Below are 20,086 nucleotides of genomic sequence, written 5' to 3'. Positions count from 1 at the left end.
GAGCTCTGTTTTGACTTCAGAACCATGACTTTGTTTCTGCAGTCATAGTATCGTAGCATTGACATGGTCAAACTGTATACCCACTAAATCTAGAAAACAAGACAGTATAATCCTTTCTGCCCACATTCCCCATACTTAAGTGTAACAGTATCTGGACTCTTAAGTATGTCAAACATAAAGGAGCAAACTGACTGCTATATACATGTAGACTCATATGCACTCAGATGTAAATATGCTAAACACACTTTCTTAAACATTCCTACTCTGTATTCTTACATGTATTTATCTGTTCCTCAGCCTATGTGGGAGCATATTTATGCAAATCTGACACAAATCCACACACAGAACATTGCTATGAAATAAACACTGTCAACAGAACATTTGTTTGGCCTGAGATGACACTGAGCATATATAAATCTACTGATAACAATGGCAACTCTTAAGCTGCCTACTGGTAGAATCCTAACAAAGAATCCTCACAAGGAATCATCTATGTGGCAGTGTGGGGTACTTGAGTGCAAACTAATACTGCATTACAATAACAGGCCCCGAGCAACAAATTTATCTCTGGGAGCCGCAGTGGTTTTCTGTGTTCAACACAAAATACAATGTTAGCATCATTTGAGGTTCATAGGTCTGTCCTTAAGAGCAGCTGACAAGTTAATCAATTCCTCCAAATTGTGTAACACAGATTTATGTACAACTTGTATCAAATGAATAATGGGACATAATTTGGTGGGACGCCTTGGCAGAAGTATTTCTCACATTCTCACATCTCAACACACACTGTATCATCACTGTTTAAGCACACATGGTTTTGGTTTTACCTGCAGTGACAAAAAGTTTTCATGCTAAAAACACAGCTTTCTTATGGATTAACAAACATAACTTTGGCCTCAATAGTAGCTCAGTGATTAAGGTGTTCACTTTGAACATAAGCTGATATCTATGGTCTGGGGTCAACTCCAGTTGTGTCGTCAGCCGACAATGACCAGGAGCCCATAGCCACAGAACAAACTGGCTACATTCAACTGATTTCAAACTCGCTAGAGATAGGGGTGGGTATGTCAGCAGAGGTTGCTCATCCTGCCTCTCTCAGACACCCTGTGACACATCAGGCACTTGCAGGTTGCTTAGATGATGTCGGTGTAATTGTGCCTACCCTTCAATTTGTCCCTAGCGGAATTAGTGCCGGGCGACTTGCAGTGTGAAAAATCGTCTCAGTGGGCTTGTGATTGTATCAGAGGCTTCCATTTGCTATGCACTTCTGCATGAGTACGGTCATTACCGTGGTGAGACAAACATGAGACATCCAATTGGCCATTCTGAAAATAGGGCTGCACAAACAGGAAAAAGCATTAGAATGTACTTTTGACATTTTTTTTATAGTCATCTTGCAACTTAGACAATAAAAGCATAAGACAGCTTCCTATAAATCAGGTTATATTGAAAAAATGCAGATGTAACACTGTTTCGGCGGAGTACGGAACACTTTAACAAATTGATTGTATTGTCTTTGAGAAAAATGTGAGCCGTCTGGTACAGAAAAGGGAAAGATGTTTAAACACCGTTTGCTAAATTGGTCCACATCCAGGGTAAATAATTTGCTATATATCACAGATGAACTAACTGAAAAATAAAGCCCATTGATGTTCAAATGAAGTGTAAAATACACTACAGTACTGCAGTCAGGGAAATTGCTCAGGTAATTCATTCTCATCACAGGATCTTAAGCAGCATTGAAATTTCAAGGCCTTAAACGTTACCTATAAAAAGTACCCAACTCTCTATTTGAAGGTTTATTACTGATGCTAAACTCTCTCCAGTTCAGTTCAGTTCAAACCTTTTGAATGTAACAGTTTTATATATTAGCTTTCTAATTTTTGTTGGAATACTATCTTTTGCATCTGGCTTAATGTTGCAAAAAAAGCCAGGTGACACCATATGGGATCAATTCAGCAGAGGACAATGAGGAGAGAAGAGAAGTGAGCCTGCTAAAGAAGACATAATTCACCAAATCACACATTAACGCTGTATTGATTTCCAGTTGGCTAATTTAATCAAGGAATTAACATGCTATTAAATTTAAAACACAAATTATTAAGCAGGCAGCATTGATTATAATTTGGCACATTTAATTGCACGTGGGATAAAAAAGCCAGAAGCTAGCCAACATCTATGTGGCAGTGCAGGGGATTTGAGTGCAAACTGATACCGCATTATAATAACTGGCCCCAAGCAACACACTTCCTATTTGGAGCTGCAGTGGCTTTCCATGTCCAACACAAAATACAACATTAGCGTCATTGGGGGTTCATAGATCTATCCTTAAGAGCAGCTGACAGGCTAATCAATTCACAGGCTCACTTTTTTAGAGGCCTGTCCGGCCAGATGCAAATAATGAGCCTCCACCACTTGATGAAGTGGAAGTTTACAGACAAGTATGCTGCAAGTGAGGATGTTTTCCAGCCATGATCATTATCACCTTGCAGAAATAATGGTTCTGGGAACAAAAAGGAAAAAAAAAGCAAAGGAATCAAGACTCTACAGGTTTATAGACAGACTATCTTGGATTCGGCTTTTTTTAACGCATACAAAGGTGGTAACGTACATAATGTACATAATGTGGAGACCTTCAGCAGCTTGACTGCTGGCAGTCATTTTTTGGTGATTTTTTTAACCATTTCCAAAACATGAGCTTTGTCACTGTCAACCAGTTATTTTCAGATGTGTTCTGTGTTCTTTTCAGCTATGCTCTGATTGTTTATTTGTACTTTTTTTATCATCCAGTTCCTTGCACTTTCAAAATGACTGTTGTTCTAGTGACAATCATCCACATCTACAAGGTGATAAACTCCTCTCTACCCGTGCTGACACATTGATATTACTCTTGAGTCCTGCCCAGAAATGAAAAACTGTAATCAAAAAGTCACTCTGGAAAGAATACAATTCTTTGCAGAGGTACTGTTCCTTTTGCACATGGCCCTGGCGGTGAAGATGATGTTTCAAATAAAATTAAATCAAAACCTGACAGTAGTATGGTCATGGGAGGAAGTGTTCAAGGTGCCTAATTGGCGCTGACAAATATACTTGGATCTCTACATAAATTATAGGTTAATCCAAAATCAATTAGTCTCACAATGCATGCATTACACAGCTGAATCAAATGTTGAAGGATGTGAATGGTAAATGCCGGAGACTAAACAAAGAGATGAAGGTCTCACTTAAAATGCACAATTTGACATTTCCTTTTTTTATTTCATTGCATTGTTGATATTCACATCAGGCTGTAGCTTAAATTCCAGAACCAAAGCTGCCAGGTTTTCATTTTCAGCTGTTGTTGTTGATTTCGTAGTGTGGACAGCCAGTCCCTCAGATTTCAGACATGATTTTGTCATCAAAGCTGTCAAAAGCAAATGAGCAAATCATATCTTTCTATAGCTTCGCGATGATTCCCACATACTGCATAATTAAATCAGCTATGAGATAATAGTAATCTGTCAACTTACATTGTTATGAGCCCTGCTTATAATGATGCATTATTTACGACATCAAAGGCATTGAAAAATTTAGGTGAGAAAATGCATGTAATACCTAGCATTGTACTTCAGTAGTAATTGGTATTGCTTTGAGGATACTATGATTTCACCACAAGGCTTTTCCATTAACACAAGGTGATATTTCAAAATGCATGAGGCATTCTTTTTATTTTCAGAACAAAATTAGAACTAGCATGAGTCAGTCAGCTTTGTGTTGAAGCTCACTAGTTGCAAAGCTAGTGAGAAAGAAAAGTTATCTTACCTGTTGGCAATGAACTCATCTATGTAATTTTTAAGCCTCCCTTGTCCCACAGTGGGTGTGAAGTACCAGGGAAAAACAAACACACACACACACACAACATCCTTGTATAACACATGGGGAGGGTGAAGTAAAGAGGTGTTTCTGAGTTGAAAATTGCACCTGTTTTAGGTGGACAGCTGAGAAATACTGAACTGGTTCTTGATCCTGGTGACCTTGAGTGAGTGGTTTGTTCTTTGACTATGTTTTTGACAACTGTCTGTTTGCTACACTAATAACCAGTTTAGCAAGCCAGTTTTGTATTATGTGGTTGAATTAGAACAGAATCAAAATGACAGCATAAATGCTTACATGGGATGTCCTCATTTTATGTACCGTGCTCAATCCATTAATTTGTATTACTTTTGTATTTTTGAGGGACAAAATAGATTATACATTTTCCATTGTCCCTTCACTCTCACAGGGGACATGTATTAGGCCAAATATTCCATTTATTGTGCTTGTTTGAAATCACCTCCATTTTTATGCCACCATCACCACGCCCTTTTTGCCAATACTGTGAATTACAGAAATGATTCTCTTTTTATGGATTATCTTTTATGGTGAACAGATTTCTGAAACTCACCGATTGTTTCTAATTCTATTGTAATTAGCTTTTTCTGTTGAGTGCCTGGCTGCAAATGACGTTCAAGTATTAAAAACAGACACTGTAGGGGTTTAGCTGACCTTTGTGCCAGAGCAGTATGTTTCTTGAATAGCTGACCAAGGGTACAAAAGACTATCTGCAAGAAAGATGCTTCCCCTGTCATGTTTGGAGGAGGACTGGGAAGGTTTTATTGCTTGTATAATCATTCCACTATTCATGGCATTGTGAATTGTTATACACACTTTACAGACAGCGTTTGCATAATCAGCACTACTTTTAAGTGTATCTATACACCTAGTTAAAGAACCTTGCAGACTCCATGATTCCACAAAATCCCAGTGTGCTCACAAATATCTCTAGAGAATTCCATGATATTGAGTGTACAACAGCATCATTGTTGACTTTAAAATACTTATGTGTATGTTGTATAATGTATATTCTGAATAAACAGTAAGAAATTAATCAAGAAGAGTATATGCACCAGATAATAAGTAGCATTCACTTGCTTAACGTTGGACATAAATTAGCATTTTCATTCTATTACAATGTGGATGCATCCCACGACATGCAAATCGCTGTCTTTGACAAGAAGTGCCAAATCAGCCAGAAAGCCTCTGACTATACACTTGTACGTCCCCCTGAAAAAGTTCAGCCTTTCCATCAGGTGTAGTCTTATGAAAAACTTCTGTGCATATGCCCAGATGTGGATATGTTACTGCTAAAGGCAACCTTCAATAACTTCAGAAGACAAAGAAAGGACATCTGTAGAAGAGATTCATAAGCCCAATGATGAAGGCTTCTTGGTGGACAAAAAAAAGTGGCTTTCCGTTTTCACGACAGATATAAAGTTCAAGATGTCTTTTCTCTCCCTCTTGAGCTTGTAATAAGATCACTGGCACTATAATAAAAAGACGAAAAAAGGTGGCTGACAGAATCAAAATCTCAAAGGTTTAACTCAAATCTTTTTTTAAAATTCTGTCTGGGAAATTTAGACAGTGAAAAACCTTTCTCCAAGGCCCAGCAGGCAACGCTGAGAGAAGGATCTGTGGCCTCTCTGTGGCAGCAGTGTCTCCACCCTTCAAAGTCAAGGAGATTAGCTGTGTCTCTGTGATGGAGCTCTCAGCATAGAGTGCTTCTCATAGGTCACAGGTAGTCCTCAAACCACACAAGCCTCTTCATATCTTGGCTTGGTGTTCTAACACAGCTCGTAAAAATTTTAAACAACATGCGCATTGTTAAAATATGGATCAAATCATTGGGAATTATTTCACTTCACTTCATTTGACTTCACTTCACTTAAGACAATAATTGTTTCAGTCATGACCACTACCACTGGTACTTTCACCACAGGACTGAATTTATAATAATGCTTATCAGTAGTCCAAACATAAAACAGAATTCCCCTCAGAAGAAATACAGTTTGGTTGTTTGTGCCAGCATTTGTACAATATCAGCACAGCCTTTTAGTGGGTTATAAGGACAATACCCAATGTAATATTACCTGCTTTAGAGGGGCTAGGACAGCCTCTGAAAGAGTCAATTAGAGGCTAAGAGTGCGGTGAAGAGTTACAGCCAAAGCAGTCGGAAGCAATACTCCTGCTTGTGTAACACGCAAAGAGCAGGATGTAGTTAGCTGCTGAGACACTGCTACCCCATGCACTGTCTTTCTGTTATGCAAGAGCAGCTCAATTATTAAAGAGACCCCTGAGAAAACTGCAGGATTTTTTTTTAAGGCCCCGGTGAGCCTGAAGGCCTCCTGCACAACACTCCTGTGCTTCTCTTTCTCCTCCCTGGTGTCTTACTGCAGTCAACCAGACCGGAGACTTTAAACCCTAACTGGCAGCAGCCAGGGAGAGCAATAAATCTTATGCTATTTCATCCGGAGCAGTACCGCTCTCAGAGGACATAGTGCGTCAGGCCTGTCTGCTCCCCCTTTTTTTGTTGTTTTGTATTTTGGTTGTCAGCCACTCTTAATCTACCAACATCTAAGGTAAGATTTTCAATTAAGGATCAATTTGGCGTGTCCTCAACCTCTGATCTGTATTGTTAACTCTGCAATCATATGCAAGTTTCTCCATAAACAAGTGCAAGGTGGCCTTGCGCCCTCTCTGAAGCACTAAACCAAGACGAAGGGTTGATCATTTTTCACAGTTTTTCATTTCTACGGAACCAAGCACCCTATTCATCTCAGTGACTGCATCTTGTGAATGAAATCCACCTATATGCATGTATTTGATGTATTTTTAATACCAATATTTAGTTAATAAATAGGATCTGAAGAGCTATATTAGCCCTAGCTGTATTTGTCTACTGTGTATAATATCTGTAAGTTTAGCATTGTCATTGAATAATGCGTTTAGCTTTCTGAAGAATCCTCCCCAGACCAACTTCAAGTTATACAGCAGTTTCCTCTTAGGAAAAGGATGTCAAACCCTAGTTATTTCTAAACCATTCATAGATTATTGGTTTCAAAGTCAATCATAAACTGCAAAGCAATTCTTAACATGGGAAAGTCTGAAAATTTTCACTTTATGAATAAAGTGAGTCAGTGACAACGATGTTGAGGAAGGTTATAAAAAGGCACTGAATAATGAATCAAGAGGAGGTATAGCCACACACGAAAGCCCCTTGGCTGAGATGTTGATGCTGTGCTCCCAGGTGGCGTAGAACAATAAGACAACTTAATAACAGCCCTCAGAAATTCAGCTGTAGCTTCTCGAGAGGCCATGAAGTTACCTGTGCCCATGTCTGAAGACTGTGAGTCACTTGCAAATAACTATCTGCCCCCACCTTGCCTTCTGTCTCTGTTGTGGTGAGTGTTTCTGGACCTGGGTGACATCAGTTGGATCCTTTGAATTAATGCCACAAAATATCACAAAATAGCATGGAAAACACAAACGAAATGTCAGAATCTAGAAAATATAATTGTAGAATAAGGAACAAACATTATTTCAAAGTAAAAGGCTGTTATAAAATACTTTCTTTCTCATGACAAATATGTTCCAGAAAAGGAATCATATTGCATTGTACTGGATTGTATTGGATTGGATTATTTCATGTGAAATAATACAATTTTGAAGACAGAATGCAAACTATTTACAGGTGAGAACCACCAAGCTCAACTTGAAAATTAGAATGAGATATTATAAGAATAGGAGCAGTGACCTTTAAATAAAGTTTTATATTTATGATATATTGCTTACGCAACATTTTTTTTCTGTGAGAGTTTTTTTCTTCTAATGAGAGAACTAATATATTTGTTTTGCATCTGCATTTTAATAGCGCTCCAGACTGCTTCACACACAATTACACAGATCTAAGTAAACTGAACAATTACTACAACTCCATCATCAATAACGCTTCTCTCAATCTGTCTCCAAGCAGTCTCCTAATGAAGGTGAGTGTCACAGGTAGTGATGTATCTGGTGCCTCAATTATTCATTTTAAAGCTGGAAATTTAAAAAAAGGCACTTAAGGGCAGGGAATAATGCGTTCCATTTACCTTGGGCAAACAGATCCGGGAAGTCTGTGAGTTCTGAGTGTGTTATGACAGATCCCTCCCTCCAGGGGAGGGATAATGGGTGGCTAACATTTATCACCTGGAGAGGAGTGTGGCCTCCCAGCTCTCCTCTGCACTTCATCCCACGTCCTACACTCTGGCTCACCGGATGAATGGGTGCATATCAGATGTATTTACAGTCCATCATCTCTCATAATTTAATTAAATTATGTAAATGAGGTATTTATCAGTTTATCACGGCTCCTTTGTACACTAGCCCGACTTCAGATGCACCCCCCCCCAGACTGCAAGCAATCAGAAAGGGTATTGCCATCTGGAACACCTGTATGCGTGCACTCTTGGTACAGTGAGCTAGGTAAGGTTGCAATTGGTCAGAAATGCTGAGTAGTTTGGAAGGGAATGACATGGGAGGGTAACAGTATGCAAAAATGCAAATTAAGGAATCAATCAAAATGTGCATTTTAAGAATCAACTTATACATTTTTTATGACGTGTTTATCCTCCTGAATAACTTGGTTGTCTATTTAGTTTAACTTGGCCATGTGAATAGAGCAGCTTAAGATCTTTATGCTGTGGTTTCTTCTGTTTTTCATCTTAGATTAAATGAATAGTTATTAATATGAATAGTTTATTAGTTGATCATTAAACATTTCTCTGACAAATGGACACTGTAAAGGCCATTTGAAAGTGTATTGATGGAGAAGCCTTTATTCATTTGACTGCAAGGTGATATTTTTCCTGTGTGAATAGAGCCAGAAATGCCTGAAGTGTCACTAGTGGGTATGTATTTACATGGCAGAAAGACTTCTGCAGGATAACTTTTAATTTGCCCAAAAAAACAAGAGAACCACACAGGGCAGCACCAGAAACATTATTCCTTCTCTCACAAGGACATCAGCAAGACGGCCGAGTCCAATTAAGAGACGAGGAGACTAACCACCCAAGACAAGCAGCTAAATGGGGAGTGGAGAAAAGTAAGATCTGACCACTGTGATTGTGTGTCTTGCCAGTGTTCAGGAAAAAGAGGGGACTTGATTGCAACACACACATAGTCACACTGTCTTTTCACAAATTACAAACCCCACAGCAGGCTGCAAGCAGAGCAGGGGTGTAAAACTCATGTGGTGTGGTGAGCTGGATAACAGGGCATGACATTTCATGTGGACTGAAGTATAGCAGAACAGTAAAACCAACATCAGTATTATCTGGTTAATAATTGCTTCTTACAGTGCAGTACAGTCAGCATCAATTCTGCCATTAATAATGAAATAAATAATGTGTTCAGTAGAACATGTACTTTTGTACAGCCTTTTGGTACAGTGCTTACTTGTACTGCAACTAGAATGTCCTTTAGCTTTTTGCCTTGATCAGTGACAGTGTCAGCTTTCGTTATATAGTTCAGGTGTGTACTAGTGCACAGAGAACATAAACTTGACTTTTTTATGGATATTAAAAACATTCAAAAACATTGAAGAGAACACGTTTTCACTTCTTCAGTTGCTCATGTTTCCTTCAATAGCACTTGTACTGGTTAACTAAAATATGAAGTAACTTATGTATGAATTTTAAGGAAAAAATGAGTATGGCTCCTTGATTTAACCACCAAACAGTGTGATGAGGGTATCAATGTTTAATATCCCTGTGCTCAGGGTACTATGAGGATACTTCTACTCATAAATGGCCACTGGCCCTGTCTCAACACTGTTGGTGCCGTTGAAGCGCAGATGAAGAACTCCTCTACCAGCCTAATGAAAACTGTACAGTATATTGTCTTTTCATATTATACTCCATGACTATGCAATTTTAATGAGAATGGGGATCAGGGAGTGGAAAATAATTTTTTGAAAGTCTTCAACCTAAATCCAAAAATACCACAGCTCAGTTCCTCATGCAATATATAGGAGATTTGCATGACTAGCTCTCTCCTTCCTATGAAACTGAACATCTTCATGTATGGGGGAGCTATCCACTATAATGATTCATATATATTTGTGAGCAGATTCTGAGGAACTTTCTGCAACATAAGGTAATTTATTTAGACATGAGTAAATAAAAAAAGCTACACAAACAAAATGATGAAATCATGGCATAATAAAATGAGTTGAACTGAGTGTAATTTTTAAAAATACATCTTTTAAATGAAGTTAAATATACTGAATGATTAGTGATGCGGTATGCTTGAATCTGGCAGCTGTGTCTACTGGAGTGTTGTCAGTTATTTGAAGTCCAAAGAATGGATTGACAGATTTCAGACTGGATCTCCACTGTCTAGACAACCTGTTGTTTTACTATTTGTTTTCTTTCAACCCATATATAGTCATACAGTAATTGATCTTTAGAGATCATTATATCAGTAGAGACCAAATAGTAATATGATATTTTTAGTGATTTTAGCAAAGTCACTTAATTCACAATTCTGACAGTCTCCACAGTTGGAAGTGGGTATACTAAAAATACAAAAAAAAAAAAAAGCTCAAGCATCTGGTACAAGAAGTGACAGACAGCACACTTGGAAAGAGGAATTACGTAATATTTTAATATTCTTACACTTGCTGCCACCATTGCCATTAACCTACCTCATCAACAAATCCCTGCACATTGCCTGATGTAGCACATACTTCATCATCACTAAACCTATGTAACCTTGGCAATGTCAGACTTTGCCACATTTTAACAGAAAAGTATCATCATAAAATCCAATCTACTGTAATATAACGGATAATAATAACAAAACCTCACCTTCTACAAATGACATTTTTCTGACACCTTTATGCAGGATGACTTGCAGAACATAGCCTGACTTGTATATCTTCCTTTGCACAGCTGGATATTTACTGAAGTAGAGCAGGTTGAGTACCTTGCTCAAGGATACAAGAGCAGTCCACCCGCCAGGGATTCCACCCACCATAGCCCTCTTCTTTCAAGCCCGGTTCCCTAACTGCTACTCTACCAATATGTGTATTATGTTCAATTTTCTCCCGTTTTGCCCTCTAGCTACAAAGTTTAGAGCAGGCACTTAAAGGGAGCTTTGTCACAATGTAATGTTCCAAACTACAACAACAAATGCTCTGAACTACATCGCTGTCTCTTGAAATTTTAATGAGTGATTAGACTTCACATGAGGACACGTCAATGAAATATTAATGACTGCCGGACTTGAAATGACGGCCTGTGGGATGTCATTAACATTTTTTTTTTTTTTTTACAGTTTCTTTCATATTACGCTGTGCCAATGCTAGTCGCTATGGAAAAGATGAAAAATGGGAAGCATCTACAGAGGTGAAGATGAAAACCAGTGAGGGCCTGTACCCTTGTGGATGGTTCACTTGTTTGTGAGGGGACATGGAACATGACATACATGTGGAAAATAGAACTGTTCTGTAGAGGATCAAATGCAATCGTGATTCATCCATCACGTTAGCACTTTAAGACAGTGTAGCACAATGGTAAGGAACAGGGCTCATAACTGAAAGGCTGCTGGTTCACGTCCCTGCTGGGGCACTGCTGGGGCACTGCTGCTGTACCCTTTGGCAAGGCACTTAACCCAGAATTGCCTCAGTAAATATCCAGTTGCATAAATGGATAACACATCAAATTGTAACCTATGTATGTCACTCTGGGTAAGAGTGTCTGCTAAATGACAACAGTGTAATGCAATGTAAAAACCACCAACAATACAACTTAAACTAGGCAGGCAGGTTTAGTTCTCAGGTGGGCTATCAAACTTGCTCTGGATAAGAGTGTCTGCTAAGCAAAAGTCAAGCACACTTAGAGGAGTGGGCTTTTCATTTTTTCTGTTATTTTGGATGTTATTATGAATGTTATTTTCTGTTGGGACAGCCACGGCTCACAATGTAAGGTTCAGATTGTGTGCACATGACAGAATTGACTGTTTAAAAGAATGTCTAAAAGAATTTCAGTCAATATTTTAAAGCTTTTAGGACTAATTGTTCAAATGCCGTTTTGTGCAACTTAAAAATATGCATGTTTTGTAGCATTCATGGAGTTAAGGATTTACAGTTACCGTAGTTAATCTCAGGATGATTTTGCTTGCTCCGTTTACCATACATACTACTACCCCAGCACTGGTTCAGGTTTCCCAGAGCAACTGTAGATGCTCCATAAAGATGTCTCTAGATGCTGTTTTTGGCTTTACCTTATTTGGATCATAATTATGGTAGAATATAACTGATTTTATTTAATGATATAACATGAATTATGCATGAGTTAATTACAACTTTTCAGATCAATGGAATAGATGAAATAATACTGAAAGGTTTAGGACAAATCTTGTTGCATTTACGCTGAGTTCCACCCAGTATGCCATTGGGAAATGCAATACTTTATAGATGCACTTTGCACGAATCTAGACGTTAAAATTATAGAGTGTAGTAGGCTGAGTTCCATATTGCATTGTAGCCTCTCACTACATTGAATCATCCCAAATACTCTGAATGTAGAACTAAAGAGAGATAAAGTTAAACAGAGAGAGATAAACTGCTAAGGAATGTCAATCAGGAAAGGGATAATTAGACAGATGAATCTGGGCTGTGTTTACGCGTCCTCACCACAACAGGAGGTCAATAAGTACATGCTGATGAGATGCAATCAGGAGCCAAAAAAGGTGATAAAACCTCTAAAGCTGTGTTAAGCTGATGTGTGTAAAGTACCAACACACAGCTAAGGGCTTTAATCACTGGCATGCCTGGAGTTAATGAATGGGGGAATGAAGCAGAAGCAGCCCCCATATGGAATGCAGGAGCAAAGCTGTAATATGGAAATATGGTAAACTGGGAGCCTGAATGGGAGGAATTTGTGCCTCCACAACTGTGTAGTCTCGGTCTTATACTGCAGGATCGAAAATTATCAACTGCCATGCGAACAGATTTTTCTTTTTGTCAGGTTAAAGTTGCAGGGTCACTAGCCACTATATATATACATGCCCCTTTATATATTTATATATAATGTATACCCCCCCCCCCCCCCCCCCACTGCTATATTCCAGTTGTGAAATTGTGAGCTGGTCAGCTCTGTGCAATCTCTGGTTGGCCAATCACAAGCTACATACAGTGAGATTCATGTACTGTGGAAATACTGGGCTTGATTCAACAACAAACTACCTAGTTTTGGTCTGTGAGGTAGTTATATCCTTTATTGTGTCTGTCTGTCTAACTAGTAGGAGCAGAAATCATTACTGTGGTTTAGTTGTCAGCTTTAGCTGTGACATTATCTTCCCGCTCACAGTTTTAGCTAATAATATATGATGTTGCTACCATTCAGATGTGTGCTTTATGGTATCTAGTTCAAATGATGCTTGATGCGTCATAAGTTTAATTGTGGAAAATCTGAGTGACTGGAGAATTTTTTCATCTACCAACCACCCTGGCTGGTGGCCCAAAAAGTGAATTTCAGTCCCTGACATTGTCCATTTTCAGCAGCAGGCAATTATGTGAAACACCAGTTTTACTGCTAAATTACTATACTCATGCATGGTCAGTGCATTTTATTTCTGCTTTAAGCTATTAAAGACGGATATAGCTATAGTGACATTACATCCCACTTTGTATGAACAATAAACACAAAATAATGTATTTGCTTTTCATTGCAATGCTTCAAAAGCTGTGGTCAAAAGACGTGTGCAGGTTTTCATAAAATACAGCACATTGCATGGCAAACTTTATTATGAATAATCGTCATACACGGATCCAAAAATTTTGTATGTTTGTCTGATGTTACCCAAGTTGCCAGATCGTCTATGAAACACAATCTGCACACCCAATCAACACACTACATACAATTATTTATTTACTTATTTATTCACTATCCCCCCCCCCCCCCCCCCCAAAAAAAAAAGCCTCCCGTATTTTGAAGCCTAAATGTTGGCAGGTATGGGTAGTGGGGACGCCCCGATTGCCACTGGGTATTTGGCACATTGGATATAGCCATGTTTACACTAATACTCAATATCCAATCCAGCCTTGTGTAAGTGATCTGTCATTTAAACTTGATTTAATTGGTGCTTAAAAATATCATTTTTAAAAAACTGCAGCAAACAAAGAGGTCCAGCTAGTTGCTAAGGTATGTGTCCTGACACAAGACCTCCTTTTTAGGCTTTAAAAATGAGGAAAAGGAGGCAAATTATCTACATGTCACAATACTGCAGGTATCTATTTTCCATAATTCTGCTCTGTTTCAAAAAGTACACACTGTCCTCTTGAGTCTCTACACTCAAACCCATATACTTTTTTCAAACACCACTCTGCTGCCTATGGTATCATATCAAGTGTCTTCTTCCTTGATAAATGAAGAAGAAATTCCCATCAGGTTTTGTATATTTCAAAGAGTATAAAATAAAAGATAAAATGTTTGTTTATGCGTGTGGTAATATTTGACATGGATGTTTAAAATATTCTTTAACGCTATGGAGCTTCATGAGGATAAATCAAATGAACCCAAAAGGTCCTCCACAACAGTAATCAATATAGACATTTTTCCATGCCACAATAAATGGGAAATGAGTGGACATAATTAGCTAGGCATGCTGATCTCAGATAATGGAAGCCAGAGCTTAAAGATAGGGAAACACCTCCAAATCAATAAAATGCAGGATATCAGGACACAACAGAGTTAGACATATAGTGTTCAACATTGCAGGTTTAAACACCAATGGAACTGGATGTGTCATAAATACCTCTGTCTCCTAAATGACTAGCATTGCCCCTTTATTCTATCTGGAAGACCATTATTGGAATACTGCTATAATCAACAACAAGATGAGGAAACCTGAATAAGGCAGCCAAGAGACTGAGGCAAGGGCAATACACAAATTCAATTACCTTTGTGTGACACACACTCAACCCCTGCTATACACAACAGAACACAATTCCTTTATTGCTAAAATATTTATCTCTGAACATTTTATTTATGTCATTACAAGTGGTTATCATCTCACTCCTACCTTTTATTTAACACTTTCCCAACATCACCTTGCAAAAGCTTTTCACATCATTGTCACAACCTTGTGATTATGTAAATATTGTTAGCTAGGGTCAAGTTCTTACAGGTGTTGATCATTGCTATTATGAGCACCTACAATCTACCAGTTAGTTTCTAGCATGGCAGAAATCTTTGCTAAAGGATCAGGTTTCTCCAGCCATGAGTGACTGTCAACAGTCAATGAAAACTATCCACTCAATAGTATTGAGACAGTGTTTATCTTATCATGTGGGCATTGTGACATGACTCTGAAACTATAAACTAGTCTTAAAGTTCTGACCCATCGATGATGTCAAAACCCGCGCATTTTACAACCTCCCAATTACACTGTGTCAGACCTCTTGTGCAGAGTGGCAAAGAAGCTAAAATCCCATTACACTTGCCTGTGGTTTTCAAAAAAAATAATGTATGTACCATGCTTAAGGAAATGTCTGTCTTAAAGGTTATAATCTATCTTCTGTCATTGCAGAGGAGTTTAGTTCTACTACTCTGTTCCACAGGGAATATTCCGATGGCCTAATATTCTCTGATAAACAAGAAGGTCCGAGTTGAGATTACATCTACCCTGCAGTTCAGCTGCAGTTTAATCACACAGCATGACATTTACGTCAAGGGTTTTTTCTTCTTGCACAAATGAAGAACTTGAAGAATAACGTGCTTAAGAAAAGTTAAGTTTCTTAAATAACTGTGCTCATCACAGAACACATCATCAAGACACCATCTACATTATAACTGCCGTAAGGGCAAATTAAATCAAATACAGCATCAAGATCAATGACTCCCAAACCATTTAGTTACAGTCAATATAAACACACACACACACACACACGATGAGTAGGGTTCTGTCCCTATTGTTTCATTCCATTCCCATTCCAACCTGGACTCACCTGCTTCTCTGGAGATCTGTGTGAAAGCCTCCACACCCTTCTCTCCATAACTTCCCTCCGATGCTACAGTTGACACGTAGTTCCAGCCCATAGCCTTCACGATGTCAACCATGGCCTGGGCCTGGAAGGAGTCAGGTGGCACCACTCGGGAGAAGAAGTCATATCGCCGGTCATCGCTAAGCTCCGGGGCTGTGGAGGCATAGCTGATCTGAGGGATCTGAAGGAACACAACAAAACCCAATGCAGAATCAGGACCATGAGCTCACACATGAGGTCAAATCAGTTCATGTCTGAGAAACAACCTTAGAAGAGAGATTGACAGTCAGCCACATCAAGGTACTGTAAACTTTAGTGGTCACAGACCAAAATACCAGGCCATGCTCAGAAGAGAAAACTAGAAAAATATGCACACCCCAAAACCTAACAATTTACAATATAAACCACACAAGTAATCTCAGCCTAATATGACACAAACTAATCCAACTGACTTCATTGCTGTTTTGGTCCTGCAATGTCTGAAAGGCTACTGCACATTCCATCAATAGGTTGGGAAGAAGCAGAACATTGGAGAAAAATTAGCTTTGCTCACATGCTGTTTAGAATTGTCTGAACTCTCGCTGTTCGGGCCAGTTTATGTAAGCTTGCTACTGACAGAACATGTTATATCTCAAAATTATACTGCCAATGCAAATTTGCTTGACCTTTTTCATGCAAAAATACCACAGTGGAATTGAAAATAATTTCAATACTGTACATGAATTTTCAGTGAACTTTTTTTTCATTGTGTCTTGAGAAGGAAAATGTAAAATAAACCCTGGACAATATAACACGGCATTCTTTTTGTTCTCATGCTTGACTTAAAATAACAGAAACAACATGTTCTCTTTCCTTAAGAGCTGCTTAGAAGCGCTTTGAATCAGCATAAATTAAGTAGCACCATTCATGTCAAATGATGAATAGCAAACACACTTTGAAATTAGTTATGGCCTACCCCTTCATATAAAAATGAACCATGGGGGGCTCTTGAGTGGCTCAGTCGGTAAAAGCACTCGCTCTGAGTGTAGACTGAACGTTACGGCCTGGACTCAAACCCGACCATGTCACTAGCCGACAGTGGCCAGGAGCTCACAGGCGGAACACATTGGCTTCAATCCACCGGGGATAGGGGTGGGTACGTCGGCAGAGGCTTCGGTCCCATTAGCAACAGCGACCCCTGCTGGTTGATTGGGCAGCTGTGGTCCACATGCCAAAGCTACATATGAAATGTTTTCCTCCGACTCATCTCTGTGCTAGCTTAGCTTGTGGACCGCAGTGCAAAAAGAAGCAACTGCTGACATCACATGTCTTGGAGGAGGGCACATGCTTGTCCACGCTCTCCCAGATTGACAGTGGGGGTTGTGCAATGGGACCGATTGATAACAAATTGGACATTCCAGAATTCGGGGAATTGGCCATTCCGAATTGGGGAGAAAGGGGAAAAAAGGAAAAAAAAGAATCATGATCTTGTTTGATCATCAATTAGACATCCCAGCCCTACACTTTTGGACGGTATTCTCTGGATCAACATTGAACGTTGACTATCTAAGTCTTAGCTGTGCATCTGCTTGCCTAAGATGTTCTGATCATATTGACAGCTATGCGTGACACAGGCATGTGGAAACTCCGGCAGGGGCACAAGCAATTTCAAATGGAGTGATGGGAAGAAGCAGCTTAGTGCAGACATAGTCAATCTTAGATTATTACTGCTGCTGCAGGCCCCTCCAAGCAATCTTTGAAATGACGCACTCAATAATGACTAGCCTTGAGCAAGATTTGTGTCAAGTAGGGATATTCTGTAATGGATAATTATATTTACTAATGAAAATTAAGATGTGAATGTTAATAGTGAGACTGGGGATGTGATGTAAATGTTTCCTGTTTGTATTCAGGCAAAATTAGGTAGAAAAAGGTAGAGATGGCAAAAAAATGTTATTATGCAGCCTTGTAAATATAATGCATTCACATATTAACTGACGCTGGCTGACATTGATGTTAGAGCAGGGGGAAAGGCATCCACAGCTTTAGAAAGTATAACCTTGAATTCAATATTACTGTCTTGGAGGGAAATAACTGTTTTGTATGCTGGAATTCTCTATTAAATTGAAGTTGCTCTGGGTTATGTTATTTGTAATAATTGTTTACTCTATCTCAGAATGGGGTCTCCTCACTAACATCAATTTTAACCAAGTTTGCTCAAGTTCCACACAGAAGGCTACATTACTTTGTGAAGCTTTAACAGAACAGGTTATTTTAGGCAAGGAGTCACTGATACTGCTACATTGCTACTGTAAGAAAACTACTTTGAAATCCAAATGAGCAAACAATGTTTAATTTTTTGGCAAAAGTAGCATACTGTCGTTTTAGCACAGGTAGGATTAAACGTGCATGCAGTGTCATAATTATTTGACCAAAAAAAAAAAAAATTGTCTGGCTGGGTGCACTCTAATGCCATGACTAGGGAGGAATATTATTTTCTGCACCATTAAAGCCCCAATAATTAAAATGCCTGAATAGCTGTGTTAAGAATGAGAGAATAAATTGATTGGCAGTGTCGTAATAGCTGTTAAAAAAACCTAAATAATTTCTCAGGAGCTTCAGTGCAAGTGTGGCACTTTAGATTTTTAGGTTGTGTACATCAATGCATTCAGAAGTCCTGCTTTCCTGAGGAGCTGCAGACAGTTTACCAAGTTTAGTCTTATCTGCAAAGGGAAAGAGGGAAGGCTTGACAAACTTGAAAATGAGTTTGACTCCTCTTGCTCCCAAGGTTTGTGCTGCAGGGGTATATCTCTGTTTTTTTTCAAACCAAGGTCTGGGATTATTTGATCTTTGACCATTCTGGTCAGATCTTTCAGCTCCCAGAACTTAATTCTATCCCGGGAGAAGCAACACAAATTTGCACATTTCTGAATTTCGATAAGGTGCATTTTCAGAGCCCCTTTTTTTCAATTAGCCTTTTGATCTCTCACTATTTAATGCAAGCAGGCTTTTATTTAAATCTGTAAATATATTAGCAAGGTGAGGGAGTAGTATTAAATTAAAACTATACAATGTTAAATGAAAATAAAGTCTAAAAATAGAAAGAGTTAAGCTGCAAGGTTGTGCAGTATAAATTCAGATGTCACTGAGTCACTGATTATTGTTTTGTACATAATTAAAAGTATTGTATTAGAATGCAGTTAGTTGTTGCTGATGCCAGGTTTATTTAACTTTGTTTCTGCACTGGGTTGTTCATGGACTTGCCCTGTTTCTTAATGAAGAATATTTAAAATAGATTCTGAGTATCAGTAGAGAACAGTGGCTTGAACACATGCCCTTTCTCCTTATTCACTTATCAAAATGCTGTAAGAATTCAGAGGACTTGCAGAATATCTCGATGTGCTGCTGGGGTATTTGTCAACAGGTGAAATGTGAAGATATTTTCAAATACGGTCAAAGGAGCTTCCAAAAATTCATTCATACCTTGCGTTTCTCTGGCACTAAAACTATACCAGATGAACTAATTAAAAGGTCTTTGCATTGCATTGCTTTGAAACTACAGCTACATAGTATAGAGGTAGAGTATATAAGAAAATATCTACACTCCTGCTGATGAGTTTTCTAATAAGAGCAAAACATATATAGCTGGTGTAGATGTATTTCTGGACATGAATGTCTGCATTGTGTGTAACTTCTCTCTTCTGCACAGAACGGTGATGGTGATAACACTGATTGCTTGTTGAGGACTGAGTGATTAACTGGTACACTGAAGTTAGGGTGTGAGCAGGGGTAAATTGGGAATTGGGAGGTGGGGGAACCCTACCCTATGATGATGTAAAATAAGTAGAATGTCAAAAACAATGAAACAACATACAGAAGTACTAACTGTGATTACCTGCTCAAAAGAGTCGCCAAACTGGTTTAAATGATGAGCTCTGTGTAAGCATGACTCTGCATGATCAGCTGACATTCATCTCAGCATCCATTTTCCTGACACATATTGGTGAAGCCCAATTCTCCAGAGGAAGACCAACCAAAGAAATCAACATGAGACTGATCAGACTGGATAAATGTGGAAGATGGGCTGAATTTTCATGTTTAAGTTGTTAAACTGCTGGTCTAAATAAAGCATGTCCTAACCACTTAACCAACCGCATTCTAGAATGCAGTTTTTGGGTAATCCCATTGGCATGAGCACCAACACACAGTAAGACAAAAGGACTC

At 38.7% G+C, this 20,086-nt stretch overlaps 1 protein-coding gene across 2 annotated transcripts in view; it reads right to left on the bottom strand.

Moving 5' to 3' along the window:
• The window catches only part of LOC118779140 (metabotropic glutamate receptor 7), a 172,456-nt gene that overhangs the window by 99,913 nt on the left and 52,457 nt on the right, over positions 1-20,086 (bottom strand). For both annotated transcript variants that reach the window (XM_036531063.1, XM_036531064.1), the window contains exon 2: positions 15,848-16,064. In XM_036531063.1, the coding sequence (XP_036386956.1) occupies positions 15,848-16,064 (217 nt within the window). The remainder of the gene's footprint in view (positions 1-15,847; positions 16,065-20,086) is intronic.

The sequence above is a fragment of the Megalops cyprinoides genome, chromosome 6 (genome assembly GCF_013368585.1).
Source record: "Megalops cyprinoides isolate fMegCyp1 chromosome 6, fMegCyp1.pri, whole genome shotgun sequence".
NCBI lineage: Eukaryota > Metazoa > Chordata > Actinopteri > Elopiformes > Megalopidae > Megalops > Megalops cyprinoides.
This window is presented reverse-complemented; position numbering and strand designations above follow the sequence as displayed.